General features: G+C 46.2%; 1 protein-coding gene across 1 annotated transcript in view; it reads left to right on the top strand.

Moving 5' to 3' along the window:
- Positions 1–17,525, top strand: part of Thsd4 (thrombospondin type 1 domain containing 4) — a 485,807-nt gene that overhangs the window by 30,343 nt on the left and 437,939 nt on the right. Inside the window, exon 2 of the mRNA XM_059269043.1 lies at positions 2,223–2,670. Coding sequence (XP_059125026.1) covers positions 2,223–2,670 — 448 coding nt within the window. The remainder of the gene's footprint in view (positions 1–2,222; positions 2,671–17,525) is intronic.

Genomic DNA, 17,525 nt, shown 5'->3' with positions numbered 1-17,525 from the left:
AAATTCTCTCCATGGGCCTGGGGCTCACTGGGCCAGCTAGGTTGGCTGGCCAGCAAGCCAGCTTTTTTTGTGGGTGATCTGGGGGGATCAACTGAGCTTCTCATGCTTGCATAGCAAGTGCTTTACCAAGTGAGCCACCTCTGCACCCCAGAACCTGCATCCCCACAAGGTCTTCAGCACCAGCAACTGTGAGATGTTCTCCCCAATTGTCTGGGTTTCTCCATTACCTTCAGCTAGAGTCTCCACTGAGCACTTACTTTGGGGCTGGATTTCAATTTTGGTAGATTTTCAGAACTTAAAAACATACACACTCCAAAATTCCTTCCTTTGCCTTTCTATGATGTCATTCATTTTACCTGGCCTGCCACAAGAAAGAAAAAGGCAAATTGGGTCCAAGTCCTATATGTATTCTAAGACTAACTTCTTAATGGCATCTGTTAAAGCCTCCACCATTAACTGAGTCCCAAGTGTTGCCAAGATTAATTGAGAAATGCCTGAAGGTAAAATAAATACTGCTGCTTAGTTTAATTCAAAACCGTATCAGCCAAGAATGGAGGTGCAATTAGTGATAAAGATGTTAATAATTAGTTGTGCTCTGTTAAGTTTTATATTCATGCTTATATAGAGTGGAGAAAGAATTTCCCCAGGAGGGCAAAAATCAATGTTTCACCTTGATTGCTATTTTAATGTGCTTATTTTAATGGGGCCATCCTGTAGAAACCCTTGGGCACATTTCCAGTTTTACATAAATGTAGAATTAATTATTATGGAAGCATATAATTTTAGAGTTGGAACAACCTTGGCGGTCATTTCATCCAGTTTAGTCATTTCTCAAATAAGAATGGAATTGCTTAAGTCCTTCTGCAGAGGGGTGGATGCCGGGTGAATCTCCTCTCAATGACCAGGATACCTTCTTAGATCTCTTGGGCACGTGTGTTTCCTGTTGCCTCAGAATTCCCCCAGACACAGCGAAGTAGATTAATTCTAAGGGTCGTACCCTCATCTGCATTCTGCCTGGTGGTTTTAGGTTGTGAGGTTGGGGTCCTGGATCATGTTCCTGGTTCCTTTTTGTTTTTCTGCACCCTTCCTCGCTCTGCATTTTGTCCCCAGTATTTGCATAACAAATTGACATGTGTGGGGCTGGAGCGTGGGTCCTCTTCTTGCAGAGGACCTGAGTTCGGATCCCAGTGCCCACATCGGGCAGCTTACGACCTTCTGTGACTGTGGCTCCTGAGGATCTGGTGCCCTCTTCTGCTCTCCCTGACACAAGTAAAAATAAAAGCTAATTACTACATTGACAGGCAGCCGAGTTCTGGACCTGACTCTGGTTTGTCTTTGCAGCACTGGTACTGGGGATGGAAGGCAAGCCTTGTGCGTGTGAAGGATGTTCTCTACTAGTGGGCTCCATCCCCAGCTTTGCTGCTTTTTAACCTGCTTGTTAGAACTGTCTGTGTCTTCCCACTGGTGGCATGAGATTGGACATGGAGGAGTATTTACACTGTGGAAGGGCCACATGCTTCGAATCAGGGCCTTTTGACTTGGGGAAATGCAGTGGTTAAATATTTATGAGCACAACCACTGCACATGCGGTTTTTACAAGGCCTCAGAAGGCAGTTCATCTTTACAAAATCTGAAGAGTCATGCCAGCACAAGGACAACTCATTGCTTAGCATGGGTTTCCTCAAGGATCGTGGAATGGTAGACAATCACTTATTACCCACTGGTCTTTTAAAGTCAGTGCAAGGTAGGTCTCAGGACTGTAGTAGAATGTCATGGTTCAGGCTAAGCTCCACTTACCCAAGAAGTAAGCTCTTTGGATATGCATGGTCATGGAGATCATGAGAAATTTAGACACAGCTGAGTGAGAAAAAAACAAAACACATTATAAGGGGGGAAAAGTGAATGGGAAAGTAACTGTTGTTGAAGTTGCAACTGTGTGTTTACAGGTCTCAGAAACCCTAAGTAGCTCCTGCGGAAATGCCCAAGCTTCATGATGCAGCGACCTTACACTGACCACGGCTTGTGATTCTAACTTTGTGTCTAACCTCTTACATTTTCTGCAGGTCATCTGACCACTGATTCCTACCTCCATCTACTTTAGTCTCTAGGGAGCCTCCGTTCTGACTTCCATGATGTCTCTTCTGGGCCATGGGTCCAGAGCTCTTGAATTGGTATACAAATTCACATGAATCTGTTGGTCTTTGTTGTGTGCCTATCTTTAGGAGCAGGACCCGAGGTCCCATCGGCCCTGGCAAGTATGGCTACGGGAAGGCTCCCTACATCTTACCGCTGCAGACGGATACCACACACACTCCACAGAGGCTTCGGAGACAAAGGCCTTCATCCCGGCATTCCAGGTCCCAGGAGGCATCTGCTTCTAGGCAGGGCTACAGACCACCAGCCCACCAGTTCTCCCACAACGGACCTCTCTACCAAAGTGACAGTGGCCCTCGTTCTGGACTGCTGGCTTCTGAGGCCTCCATCTATCAGCTGCCTCTGACTCATGACCAGAGCTATCCTGCAGCTCCAGGTCTCTTCCACAGCCCGGAATTGAGCAGCAACAGTGGTGCCAGGCCCCATGGGGCAGCGCAGGCCTTCTCCCAGCCTCTGCGGTCTACAGCAATCTCATGCATCGGGGCCTATCGGCAGTACAAACTGTGCAACACCAATGTGAGTACGCAGCACCTCAATCTGGGCTTGGAGGAAGCTGCTTGTCTTCATTCGGGTCAGTTGGCACCCAGTACAGGGAAGATTGAGGGGGACCATGTTAACAAGCCTTTCATCTCCTCTCTTTTCCCTCCATGTGTTTACCTGTATGTGTTGCTTGTGTGTGTGTTGCTTGTGTGTGTGTGTGTGTGTGTGTGTGTGTGTGTGTGTGTGCATAAAGCTAATGCTTTTAAAAAAGTATACACAATGATGGAGTCACTTCAATAAGCATGTGATAGTAATATTATTAATTGTCTATTTAAGGATAACAACTTTGAAAGTCTTAGTAGCGTATGCCAAAGTGATTATATGATGTGCACCTATTTACGTGTGTGCACAGGTGTGTTTAGAGCAGAGACCTGTGTCAGATGTCTTCCTCACTCACTTTCTACCTTATTTTTAATTTATTTTTTTCTCGTTAAAGATTTTTTATTTTTATTTCTGTGGGGGGGGGGGCTCTGTGCATTTATATACATCATGTGGGTGCAGGAGCATATGGAGGCCAGAAAAGGACCTTTGGGTCCCTTAGAACTGGACAGTTGTGAGCTGTCTGATGTGGGTGCTAAGAACCGAACCTGGGTCTTCTGGAAGAGCAGTATATACTCTAAACTGCTGATTCGTGTCTCCAGCTCCTCCTTATTTTTTTAAGGCATGGTCTTGTTGACTCTGGAGCTTGCTGATTCAGCTGTTCTAGCTGGTCAGCAAGCCCCAAGGATCCTTCTTTTTCAGTCTCCCCAGCACAGGGATTTTAGGCACACATCACCACACCCTTTTGTGGCAAGCACTTGACAGAATGTGACATCTCCTTAGCCTCCACAATCTTTAGTCTTTGCTCATGAGTCTATGGGTCAAGCGAAGTTTGGCTGCCAAGGAAGTAGGTGTTTGGGGAGGAGCCACCTAGCAATCCTCTTGGAGGCGCCTTGCTACTCCATAGAGTAAACACTTCAGGTGATGTGCCCCAAAGGAGAAAGTGGTGAGATCGGGAAGAGTCCCATCTTAGGAGAGAAGCCAGGACAGCTGGGGTAGTAGATGCATGCAGAATGCTCTGGCCAGCAATTATGTTCTCACCTGTGGCAGTATTTTCAAGGATTTTAAGAATCTGAATAGCTGCCACGGTGCGGATTGTCTGAATACTCACTTTGGATATTAGTTCAGTAAGTGGTTGCTGATCCCTCCTTCTCCCCGTATTTCAATAATTTCTGCTTTTATGAATCACTCACCTTAAGCTAGCCGTTGCAGGCGCTACTTTTCCTGCCTTCTCTGATCCTCTGCCTAACTCTATGAATTTGCTGCCCTCTCCGTTTTTCAGTTGCAAAGCAAGGTTCACCGACTTGGGAGGCACCACAGCTACTGATAGGAAAGCCCGTGGTTGTCCCAAACTGTATGATCGGATACACTGCTTCTAATGGCGGTGTTGAACCAGGCAGAGAAGGGAGAGGAAGGGGGACTGGGAAGAGGTTAAGTTTCTAAGCTGCTACAGTTTTCATTAATAATTTAATCTGCCTTAATACTCGTCAGTGGGTAACAGGACAGCTGGTACATATTAGCTTCAATTTCCTCATTAAAAATCTATTTCCTGCTATGGAGTCCATAGAAGTGACTTAATTTGTGATCTTAATAATTCCTCCAAACGCCTACTTTGCCTTTTAGCCTGTTCCTCCGTGGTGAGATTTCAGGGATTATCCATTTCTATAAAGCCCTCATTTTTCTGAAGCCATAGCTAGCCAGCCAGCCAAATTGCAATGAATTCCATGCCATGGAAGATGAAAGCCCCATTGTCTTATTGGACTGAGGATGGAGCTCTGTGGTCGGGCATTTGGCTAGCATGCATGAGGCTCTACATTTGATCCTCTGTAATGAAAATAAAAAAAGTCACATCTACTTTATAGTGTTGTTATGAGGATCAAATGAGGTGTTGTCTAAAAATGTTTTGTGAATTGAAAAAGTAAGGAGTTGCTTGCCTACAGGATCAGATGTGGCTCTTGTTTTGAATAAACATCGCTGTTCTATTAAAATGAAATCAATTCTTTGGTAAAGTAGAACATATTCTCCCATTGACAAGTACATCTTGTAAATCTGAGATCAAAGTAAGTCGTAAAGAGAGAGGAAAAGGCAGAGGACGCTGGGAAGAAATGTGAACCATCATCTGCTTAGTCCTTCTTTCATTTGATTTGCATTCTTTTTTAAAAAATGTCTGTATGAGAGTGAGAGACAGAGACACACACAGAGACACATGCACACAGAGACACAGAGAGAGGGTGTATGCTATGTGTGCATGAGTACTTGAGACCAAAAGAGAGTGTCAGATCCCCTGGAGCTGGAGTTATAGGCATTTGTGAGTCATTTGAAGTAGGTACTAGAATCTGAACTTGCGTTCTCTGGAAGAACAAGTGATCTTGGCCCGTGAGCCATCTCTCCAGCCCCATGCATATCAATTTATTATCCAATGACTATTTGCAAAATAGGGAGCTAGGGCCAAGTGTGATAACATATGTCTTTAATCCCAGCACTTGGGAGCCAGAATCAGGCTCATCTCCATGAGTTGGAGACTGGCCTGTTCTACATAGTGAGGACTACATAGAAAGAACATGTCTCCAAAAACTAAACCAAAACGGGGTGGAGGAGGGGGAGAAACCAAACAAAATAGAGCTAGGAATGGTACAGAAAAACAGAAGTGAGCCAGTCACCTCTCTGGTCCCTTGGTCCCTTGACTTACATTTTTAAAGCACACACACTGCTGTATCTAGGCTAACAGTAGCAGGCTTGCTCTCATTAGGTAGAAGCTATGGCTTCCCTGGGAGCCAGAGTAAATATATTGAGGAGACTGAAGTACAGAGAACAATTCATCTGAGTTCATTCATGATGCTACCTGATTTTGGGGGAGGTGTGTTGCACAGGCCTCCTGGGAACTCACTGCATAGCAGAGGGTGCCCTTGGACTCTGCTGAGACTGTCAGTGTACACCACCACACCTACTGCTCTGGACATTTTGAAAGTAGGAAATAGTTAAGTCTCCAATACAGGACAAAACAAAATGTCCTGTGCCTTATAGGTTTCATTCCATATTTTTTTTTGTTGAGACAGTTTCCACAGTGCATGCCACTGTCCAGGTCACACACCCTGCCTGCCTTTTTGGGGAGATATCATCTCCCATGTGTCCTGATATTGCCTGTCTCCTTTTTACAAGGTTCAGGCTTCTTGTGACTTGCACCAAAGCCCATGAATACTTGAAAACTTCTCCTTTTTAGGAGTCTCCAAGGCCATTTCTGGCTATGATGATCTCCTGGAAGGTTCTATGAGATTTAGTATATAGTTATAGCTTCTTATGGTGAGAATATACAAGGAAAGCCTGGAAAAGAGAAAGGCACAGGGGACCAAGTCCAAAGACAGCCTGGCACTGGGTCCCAAGAGTCCTTTCCTTTGGGATTTCAGCATGGGTCCTCTATTGACGAATTATTGAGAAATGTGAATTTTCTGCTAGAGACTCATTTCTCTATACTAAAACTTTTGGGGAGATTTGGTCATGCGGCCATTCTCTGTCTTATTACAAAATCCTAGACTCACAGAGGAAAATAGGTGTTGTGCATAAACGAGGTTGTTTATACAAGTATTTGAATCCTGCCGTCTGTGCTTACCATTAGAGGGTGAAGAGTATAATCCTGAAGTGTGAGTTCCTAGACTTCAGCCCCGGCTCAGCTTCGCCAACAGGCTTTTCTGAGGAGAGCAGTCTCGGCATCCGAGCACCAATGATGTTAGGGAGACATCTCCGGCCCTCCCCTTCCTCACGCCCATGAAGAGATGACATGCATCCCTAAGTTACGCAGATCTTCCTACTCCAAGAGGAAAAAGCCAAGGACAATAGTCCAGAAAACATTACCCAAACTAACAGAGGATGCAGGCTAGTACTTAGGTCCTCTCCAAAGATGAAAAAGCACACGTGCACTTTCAGTTCTCTCCTGGATAGTATCTGGGAGAAGAGAAAGATGGGGATATGACCAAGTGCAGGCTGCAAACACCAGTTTCTCAACTCTATTCTTGAACTTGTGCTCAGCCTACCTTACTTCCGTTTTGATGGACACCCCTCATTTCTAAGGTTCCTACAATGAGGGGCTCAATTCTGAGATGTATAGTGATGACTATGAGGAGGCTGGATGAGGGGTAAATATTTTGCAGACTTATATAAATCAGAACCCTGTCTCTTCTCTGCTCATGGCTCCTCCATCCTCAGCATAATGGTCTAGAGCAGTGGTTCTCAACCTTCCTAATGCTGTGACCCTTTAATACAGTTCCTCATGTTGTAGTGACCCCAACCATAAAATTATTTTCATTACTACTTCATAACTGTAATTTTGCTACTGTTATGAACTGTAGAGTAAATATATTTAGAGATAAAGGTTTGTTGAAGGGGTCGCGATCCACATGTTGCGAACCATTGGTTTAGAGAGCTTCAGGGAAAGTCCTGTTTGAGGTATTTGTCTGGCATTGTATATGTGCTAGAGTACTTGGCAAGTGGGGGAGAATCCTGGGAGCACAGCGTGGGGGCCCTGGGTTGGGGAAGACTCTACTGGGTAGGGGACAGTTAAGCTAGGTTTATAAAAATGACCAACAAAGACAAACATGAGCATGTGGGAACAAAGAAAGGCTTAGCCAGGGCCAGGAAGAAGCAGGAGGGATTGTGTCGGGGTCTCAGGTGCCAGCCAGGTGGTGGGAGTTCATCCCCTGCCCGTTCTCTCCTGCTATGAATAATCAGAACCCTTTAACCAGAATGTTAACTTTTAACAAATCAAGATCCAGCAACATGATTTGGGCCTTGCTTGATTTTTTTTTTTTAGATGCATATGAAACATTTGATGCACAGTGAAAGTTGGAAAAGCAGCCTAAAGTGCTGTGCATGCTTGGGAGAATGAGGTAGGAGGGTTCTGAGTCCAAGGCCAGTTCAGGCTGCTCACTAGAGATTCCTAGAGACCCTGAGGGGTCTTTTTATTGTTGTTGTTTTATTTTTTGTTACTTGTTTTTCTACCTGTCAGTTTTAATTGGAGATTAGACTTGCAAGGCAGTATGGGATAGTTCCCACGAGGGTAGCTTTGCAAGAAGAGCTAACTTGGGTGTTGGGATTCGTATCCTTGGCTTGGAGAACCACATAACTCTCTGTCATCTCCCATAAGGTGCAAAGCATAATAATCTCCTCCTCTTAGGCTTTTGTGAGGTTCCAATATGGTCATGTAGGGAAAGGTCAAACCCAGCTGCAGGCATAAGACCCCTGAACCACGCCCTAGTCGTATGTGGGCAGGTTGAAATCTCCAGATGGTGGTCATTACTAGGCCTGAGTGGAGTCAGTGAGGAGGTGGAGAATCCAGGTGCAGGGTGTGGAAGATGCAGAAGTGAAACCCAGGCTCCTTCTGTATGCTGAAGAGGAGGAGGAGGAGGCAGTTCAGGAACCTCCTGGGAGAATGGGAAGCCTTCCCACAGAGCCAGGACTCCCCCCATCCCCCTCCAGCAAGTCTTCAGAAGGGAAGAGCCCACACAGAGGTATCTCTGATCCATCAGCTGCCCTGCACCTTGCTGGCTGTGGCTAAGACCAGGCAGTCTGGGCACACGCCTTTAATCCCAGCATTCGGGAGACAGAGGCAGGAGGAACTACACAGAGAAACCCTGTCTCGAGAAAACAGCAACAACAACAACAACATACAGCTCCTCACGTTTTGGTGACCCCCAACCATAAAATTGTTTTTGTTGCCACTTCATAACTAATTTTACTACTGTTATGAATCATAATGTCGAATCTGTGTTTTCCAGTGGTCTTAGGTGACCCCTGTAAAAGGGTTATTTGACCCCCATAAGGGTCATAACCCAGAGGTTGAGAATCACTGTCCTAGATGTAAAAGGTACAGTTGTGGGACTGGAGAGATGGCTTAGTGGTTAAGAGCATTGGCTGCTCTTCCAGAGGACCTGAGTTCAGTTCCCAGCGGCTCACAACCATCTATAATGGGATCTGATGTCCTCTTCTGGCATGCAGACAGAACACTGCATACATAAAAAAAAAAAAAAAACTTTCTATTTTAGCCGGGCAGTGGTGGCACATGCCTTTAATCGCAGCAATCAGGAGGCAGAGGCAGGCAGATCTCTGTGAGTTTGAGGCCATCCTGGTCTACAGAGCAAATTCCAAGGCAGGCTCCAAAGGTACACAGAGAAACCCTGTCTCGAAGCCCCCCCCCCAAAAAAAAATAGATGGAGTTGGTTTTTTAGGAACATTATAAAAGAGGGAGAAACCAAACCTCTGGTGCCTTACAAGATGAAGTTAAAAAATATTTTCTGCTATCTGTTTCTGGGTCTGAATTAGTATTTGCTAAATGTGTTAACCAACCAAGATGTCTGTGATTGAGGTGTCTGTCTCTCCCTAACTTCTTCTCTTAGGCACACTGAACTCACTGCTTTCTCTTTAGGGACCAGACTGATGCTGTGTTCCCTCTGGAGGAGGTGGGCTGTAGAGTCACATGGTTCCACGCAGTGACCAGGTTATGTGTGACAAGGGGTTTGATTGTTGAAGGAGCCATCTTGAGTCACTTAACTTGTGGGGAAAGATGCCTGAGGCTAGAAGGTGCTTTCCACAAGTGCAGATGTCACTGTGGCTGCAGATGGTTTATCTGTTTGGGGTTGGTTGTTTCTGCCCTAGAGTAAGTAACAGTGAGGGGAGGATATGAAACAGCTCTCAGGGCAGCTGAACTGGGTCTCTGCGGCAGATATAATTCTGTCCTGTGTCTAGATGGAAAGGCAATGAGTAGGAGCTGAAAGTCAATGGTCCAGGTTGAATTTGGTGGACATCTGAAGGTTTGAACCACGGGACCAGTGAGTGACTAGATGGGCTGGCCTCCTGATGGGCTGCAGCACACATTCTCTTAATCCTGCTGCTTTAGCTGAGAAATGGGTGCTGGTGTGGGTGCTTTGGGCAACTCTGCTTTCTATTCAGGGGTCTTGGAATTTCTTTGGTAATTTTTCTTTTATATACTTATAAATATAATGTATATGTGTATATATGTACATACATAAACACATGCACACAAGTTATACATATGAGTTGTGCTTACATATGTGCTATTTACAGCCAACACTTTACATGCTTATAAAAATATTGTACAGGCTCAGTGAAATGGTTCAGCGGATAAAGGCACTTAACACTGACTCTGATGAATCTGATGATCTGAGTTCAAGCCCCAAGATCCAAGTAGTGGAAAAGGAGAGTTGATAACATTAAGTTGTCCTCTGACCTCCAAGTGTTTATCCTGGCCCATGCATGTGTATACTTGTACACACATACACACCAGGGTGGGGGGTGTGTTTGTGTGCACAAGCACACACACAATAAATAATGTTATTTAAGTGGTTCAATAAACAATGAATATAACGGCTTTAAAATAAAGTTGTGCAAATAACAGCATTGTGATGTTAGAGATGGGCATGTCTGGCTCCAAAGATGTAACACTCAGTGATTTAAAAGGTGTAGTTCCTAGGCTGGGGAAATGGCTTAGTCTATAAAGTGCTTAAGGACTGAATGTGAGCCCCAGACAGAACCCAGGTAAAGAGCTTGTCTTGGAGGTGTGTACATGTAATCCCAGCCCTGAGAGGTGGATTCCTGGGGTTGGGTGACCAGCCAGGCTGGCCTAAGCAGTGAGCCACACCAGTATGAGACCCTGTCTCAAAAAAAAAAAAAAAAAAAAAAAAAAGCTGGACACACCTGAGAAACAATACCTGAGGTGTTATCTGGCTCCCACACAAATGCACCTACAGGCATGCTCTCTCTCTCTCTCTCTCTCTCTCTCTCTCTCTCTTTCTCTCTCTCTCTCTCTCTCTCTCTCTCACACACACACACACACACACACACACACACACATACACACACACACACACCCCAGTTCCCGTGCCTGTCTGTTTCACTCTGTATCAATTTCCAGCCTTTCCCCATCACCCTTTGATTGAGAAAGAAAGAAATGATCTCTTTCCTCCCACCCTGTTGATTCTGTCTGCCAGCCACACTTTTATTTTCAGTCATAGTTTTGGCTACATCCAGTATGTTGATTTCTTTTTTAAAAAATCTATCACCATTAAAAAGGATCAGTGGACTCCTTGTTTTTCTAGATTAGACATTGAGAATCCTGCTGGCTAAACACCCTCCTCTCTTGCCCCATCCCCACCCCTGGTCAGGAGTCTTTATGTGTCTTTCTTGAGTTGGCCTATGCCATCCTGTGAGAAACTGTGGCTTCAGTCTTCTCAGGATCCTTGTTAGCCACAACACCGAGCACAGTGACTGTTTGCTTTGGAGTGGAATTTCATACTCTACCAGGCAGGCAGCAGCAGCAGGTGAGGAAGCCACTCTTGTTAATGGAGTTCCTGATGTCACCACGAGGAAGTTTAAGTTCCCGAGGACGGTTTACATTTTGCATGTTTGAATAAATGTGTACTTTGTCAACTGGTCAGCAAAAAGCATTCTTTAGAAAATGTTCTTATAGGAATAGACACTTACAGATAAGTTAGGCAATCAGAAGTACATAAACACACGAGTGACCTAAGACCGGGCCTACATTTGTATGTATGTATGTGCAGAGACCTTAAAGATAGAGGATTCTGGCTGGCGATGTGGCACAGTTGGAAGAGTGCTTGCCTGTCAGATGTGAGGCTGTGAGTTCGATACCCAGGACCACATAAAGCAGATGTGATACAGCCTGTTATCTCAGCGCTAGGGAGTAGAAGTGGGAAGAACAGAAGTCCAAGGCCATCCTTGGCCACATGGTGAGTTCAAAGCCAGCCTGGGATACATGAGACCTTGTCTTTAAAAAAAAGAAAATATTCTTCTGGGTGAGCGGATAGATTTAGTTACATTGACACGCTTTTGGGCTTTGACCTATGCCCTGGAATGAGAAGAATACTTTTCTTCTAAGGGAACATTATGAGCTTCTTCTCTTGGATGAAAAATGATGCACTTGGGAATTAAGAAAAATTTAGATTATAAATAAAGTGCAATGCCTTGACTTCAGACAAACTATTTCACTGACCAGAGAATTATGGGAGTGGTGGGAGGTGGCAGAGGACCTTCTGAAAGGTGGAGCTGGCCCTGTGTGGCTTGAGAAAGGAGACAGTAAACACACACATTGGTAACTGGGAAGGCATTTTGGTCTGTAGATCCTTGCTCTTCAGATGGAGGATGAATCCCACTTTCCAGCTATGAAAGATCAAGCAGGAGAATGTTTGCCAAGAGTGCCAGCCTTCCGGTTGCCCACTCATAGTTTTGGAACTGTTGGATTGTCTTTGGTGTGTTCTGCTAAGCTACCCTTCACTGAACAGTGCTATGAGGGGGCAGCTTGGGTGCATACCGAGTTAAGCCTCACCCAGATCTCTGGAGAGTAGGCATAGGCAGGGTTGGATGCAAAGTTCGCCATTCCTTGTGATAATTTAGCCCATGAGAAGCTAAGGTGATGTGGGAGTGAGTGTGTGTGTGCGCGTGTGTGTGCGCGCGCGCGCGCGTGCGTGTGTGGACATGTGCATGCAGGCATGTGCACACATGAGTGCTCGTGTGTGTGGAGGTCAACTTCTGGTGTCTTTCCTCAAACCTTTTCCTCCACCTCTTTCTTTTTTTCTCCTTTGAGTCAGGCTCTCTCAATGATTGTTCAGCCAGTGAGCTTCATGGCTGTTCTTTAGTCCCTTTGCCTCGTGTCTCTGTCCCTTTGGTCTGCGGGTTTATAGGAATGTGCATTACCCTGGCTTTTCATAGGGGTTCTCAGGGAGTTCCTAGAGATTCAGAACTCGGGTCCTCATGCCTCTGACTGAGCCATATCCCCAGTCCCCTAAGTAAGAGTTTTTGCCTAAGCCGTACAGCAGTTACTGACTTGGGGGTCACCATCTGTGTCCTAAGAAGGTCTGGCCTGCAGTCCTCAACAAGCTAATTCAAACAACCAAGTTGAAAGTGAAAAATGGAAAAGGGTTTTTATTCAATGCGGCTACACTAGGAAGAAAGAGATCCAGTGGGGCCCCCAAGTCCTTCTTCCTCTTGGGGTTCTAAAGTGAGAACAAAGTTTAAAGAGAGGGCCAAGGATATACATTGCACCTCTAGGCATCCGGCCAAGGTGTGGTCCTGCCCACCAGTGACCTATCACTATCTCAGCCGCAATTTCATCCCATAGGGTGGTCTTGTAAAGTGTCTTTCCTGGAGTCACGTTCTCCTCTGATGGGTGCCTTTCCCTCCTCTCAGCATCACATTCCAGGGTGGGGCTCACTTCTTTAGGGGTCCTCTGTTTCAGCAGTCTGGTAGTCAGATTAACAGATTATCTCTGTAGAGTGTCTTCATTTCTGCCTGCCTCTTTCTCACGAAGGCACAGGAACATTTCTAGATTTCGTTTTTAGATCCCTTCGGGGAGAAGTTAAATGTACTCTCTGTTGCCATGGTAGCTCATCTTTTGGTTGAACCCAGAGTAACTTTAAGGATTTAAAAAAAAACAAAAACAAAAACAAAACAAAACCATATCTGACCCAGGCAAGTTCAAGGTCAAGTTTCTTGGCACCACCTTTACTGGGCACAGTGCTCCTCCTCTCCTCAGGAGAGCAAAGTCATTTAATTACCACAAGGTAAGTGTTGGATCACTGATGGTGGCCTTTGAGCAGTGCAATTAGGCACTCAGAGTTGTCAACTCTGATTAACAAGGGTCACTAGAAATGTAGCCAGAATTTCCATGATTCTCGGTGTGAGTCATAGCATCCCCGGGCACTTGTGAGACAGAGTTTTGGATAGGGCATCTGCTGCTTTATAAGGATTCAGTTTGCAGTGAAATACATCTTCATTTCTTTTCCAGTCAGGCTCCAGGGGAAACATCCCTCCCTCTCTGGGGCGGATGGGGGCATTTGAGGGGAGGATCTCTCCCCAAGGGCGTTCCTTGGCTGTAAGGCTCCAGCCTTTGTTGGTTCCATCCAGAACAATCCTATTCTCTTTCTGCATGGCTTCCTACCCCCCACCACCAGTTTTCTGTCCTGAAGACTGTAGGAGTCTGTGCCCCATGGGCAAGGCTCAGTTCTCTGGAGGAAACCTGCCCAAGGCCTCTTCCCAGTTTAACAGAGAGATGATTACTGACAAGGTGAAGGGTGACTCAGCCTGTGACATCAGGAAACAACCAATTTAAAAATCTAACAAATGTACAGCCAGCTGTAGCCTGGAAGTTTTAGCTTCCCAGAGTCTGCTAAAATGAAGCGATTATGTGCCGATAACAGGAGACAAGTACGAACAGATGTAATCTACAAAGGAGACATGAAACAGGATTGCCCTGCCCTGCTCGGTGTCCTCCTCACTCCTTAGGGCTGTGGCTGCTTCACCAGGCCTCTGAGGCTGAGGCTGACCTCGCTTCTACAGCTGTCCCAGTGCTAGCCAGCACCCGCCTTAGGTGCTGTGTGCCAGTACCTGAGTGTCTCCCTCCCTCCCTTCCTCCCTCTCCTCCTCCTGCTCCTCCTCCTCCTCCCTCCCTCCCTCTCTCTCTCTCAATGCTGGGATTGAACTCAGTTTTTTGTTTTGTTTTCTTAAATAATGTTTTTATTTAGCCATTGAGAATTTCATACAATATGTTTGATCATCCTTCCCCTCCCCTGGATCCTCTTCCATCTCCCTACCCACCCACAAACCAATGTAGTCTGACTTGTGTTGGCTGACTTCTGCTGAGTGTGGGGCCTGCTCTTGGAGTGTGGTTGATACACAGGTACACGTTGTCAAAGAAGCTGACTTTCCCTCTCCCAGCACTCCTCAAATGTCAGTAACTCCTTGGCTGGGGGTGGGGCTCCATGTCCACTTTTTCCTCCATGCTGTCAGGTTTGAACTTGTGCATGCTCTTAGGGTCCCTTTGAATTCCTATGTGTATCAGCTCTTTATGTCTGGAAAGTGCTATTTCCTTGAAGTCATTCATCTCTGGCTCTTAAAATCTCCACCACCCTCTTCCTTATAGATTCTTAAGCCTTGAGGGAGGAATGTGATATAGACATCCCATTTAGGGCTATGAATTTTGTCTTCTGCAAGCACATTACCAATGGAGCTGTCACCCCAGCCCCAAGAAGCAGTCTGCTAACAAATCCTGTAGTGGCTCTTCCTCTCCAAGACAGTGCTGAGGACTGCTACAGGGGTCGTCCCCTTCCCTTCCTCCTTCCCTCCCTCCTTCCCTCCCTCCCTCCCTCCCTCCCTCCCTCCGTCCTTCCTTCCTTCCCTCCCTCCCTCCCTCCCTTCTCCCTCCCTCCCTGTCTTCCTTCCCTCCCTCCCTTCTCCCTCCCTCTCTCCCTCCCTTCATTCCTTCCTTCCTTCATTCCTTTATTCCTTCATTCATTCTTTCCCCCCTCCCTCCCTCCCTCCCTCCCTTCCTTCCTTCTCCCTTTCATTGGAAAATAGTTTCTTTTTTCTCACACAATATATTCTGACTATGTTTTCTCTTCCCTTTTCTCCCGGTTCCTCCCCACCTCCCTTCCCGACTGGATCCAGTCCCTTTCTGTTTCTCCTTGGAAAACAAATAGGCTTCTAAGGGACAATAATTAAAACACAATATAGGTATATGCCCAAGAGTGGTATAGCTGGATCTTGAGGTAGATCAATTCCCATCTCCCCAAGGAACTGCCACGCTGATTTCCACAGTAGCTGTACATATTTGCAGTTCCCTCAGTGACACACCTCCTCCAAGGCCATACTTCCTAACCCTTTCCAAACTCTTCCACCTACTGGAGAACAAGCACTCAAATGTAGGCACCTGTAAGGGCCACTCCCATTCAAACTACCATTCTGTTCAGAGAGAGGTATGAAGCAGACTGTCTCTGTGTCCTGTAATCTTCAGTTTTGACATGTGCTACCAGGTTCATGAAGGCTGGCTTCTAGCCAGAGCCCCATCGTGGAGCAGCTGGGCTTTATGCAGGTGAAACAGAGCATTTGGCCCTTTGGTATGGTCTGTTTCTGTAGGGAAACCTTGCAGCGCAGTGACTGGTCTGGCTGTGGTCAGTCTCTGGGCCCTGCCTCTGTGTCCTGTGGGATCTTAGGTAGGTATACCACTTCTCTGGCCTCAGTGTTCACATCTGTAAGTTAAAGGGCTTTAGTTTAACGCTCTGCAGGTCCACACTTCTGGGTTAATTGATCTGGAGAGAGACTGAGGTAGGCGCGGCTCTTTAGTGCTGCTGTACAGCCTGGGGCCGGGACTGGTACAGCAACATCACCAGGGAAGCACTTATTGCTGAGCCTTCTTCACACCTGCAGCTGGTGTAGGGCCCAAGAAGGTATTTTTAATTTTTTTAATTATATTTTTATTTATTGACTTTGTGTGTGTTTGAGTGCATGTCAGAAAATTTATATAGAGATGAGAGGATAGCTTTACAGGAGTTGGCTTTTAATAGGTTTTCTGTATCATGGTAATAGGTTTCTCCAGTGATGCAGCGAGCCAGATCAGGCCTAATTGAAAAAGTAGGAGAACAGATTTGAACAAAACAACTCCCGGGTGAATTCTCCAGCCCCAGAAATCCAGGCAGGAGAAGTCATGCACAGAACTAAAGCAGGGAGCTTATATACCCTGTAGGCAAGGGGTGATGACATGTCCTCCACAAGCTGGGTTTGTGCGAGCAAGTGTGGTCAAAAGCTGACCGCTTAAGGCAGGGTCTTGGGCTATTGGCATCTCAGGAGGAGCTGCCGGAGCTGCCAGAATTTGGAACTAGGCTTTTTGCTTGGAGATTCTCTAAGAGGGTGGGGTTGGGAGAAAGAGGAATGGGGCTTTCTGGATCAGGCAGGAGTGAGCAAGAGGTTCCAGAGGAACAGTTTTCCCCTTCCACACGTGGGTCGCAGGGGCTGACTTAGGCCGCTAGGCTTGGTGGCAAGTGCCTTTGCCCACGGAGCCATCTCACCAGCCCAGGAAGCTGTGCTTTTTAAAACAAGTCCTAGTGTTATTTGTTCGTTTGTTTTTCTCTCAGACCAATTTGGAGACTGATGCAGGGATGGTGACTTTTCCAAGTCACTTAACTGATCACTTGCTAACTGTACTTGACTCCTGGAAAGAGAGCATGAAAAACATCTTGTCCTGAGTCTCATTTGAGTACAGTGGCTCAGGCCTGCAATTCCAGCACTTGAGAGATGAAAGCAGGAGGCTAGGAGTTTAAGGCCAGCCTGGGCTACACTGTCTCCCACGAGGCTAACATGGGCTATATGGAGACTTGGTCTCGAAAATGAAACAGATCTTTTTCTGGGGACAGCTGCTATTGTTGGGAGCATTTGTATGTCTGTAGTCAAGGTGGCCAGCAGGTAGGCTTCCAGAGCCCTAGGAGATGGCCCTCCCCCACCTATCAGTTCCTCATGGATTGTAAGAGCTCAGCCCACACTGCCTGCCCACCCAGTCCCTCTCCTCACTGATTCCTTCACATTCTGCCTCAAATGGAGTCTTGTTGAAAATGGTTTGCACAAGGCCGAGCAGGTTCTGACTACCCTGAGGTGGGGACCAGCAGCCTCCTTCCACTGTCCCCTAGCAGGGGATGGCCTCCTCCTGCTGGGTCTCATTCCTCCCCCTATCCTTTCATCTTGCAGAAGATCTTATGCTTCTGATGACATATATCATAATTCTTTATATAAACCCTTGAAGATTTTGAGCTATTAGCAGTTCATTCTGGAAACTTCTATGCATAGTGCTTTGTAATGTTTAAGAGGCCAGGGGGCTACTTTCCCTTCCCCTCTGTTACACACGCGCACACACACACACACACACACACACTTATATACACATACATATACAAACACACACACATATACACATGTATACACACAGAAATATACACACACAT

Source organism: Peromyscus eremicus, chromosome 7 (genome assembly GCF_949786415.1).
Source record: "Peromyscus eremicus chromosome 7, PerEre_H2_v1, whole genome shotgun sequence".
NCBI lineage: Eukaryota > Metazoa > Chordata > Mammalia > Rodentia > Cricetidae > Peromyscus > Peromyscus eremicus.
This window is presented reverse-complemented; position numbering and strand designations above follow the sequence as displayed.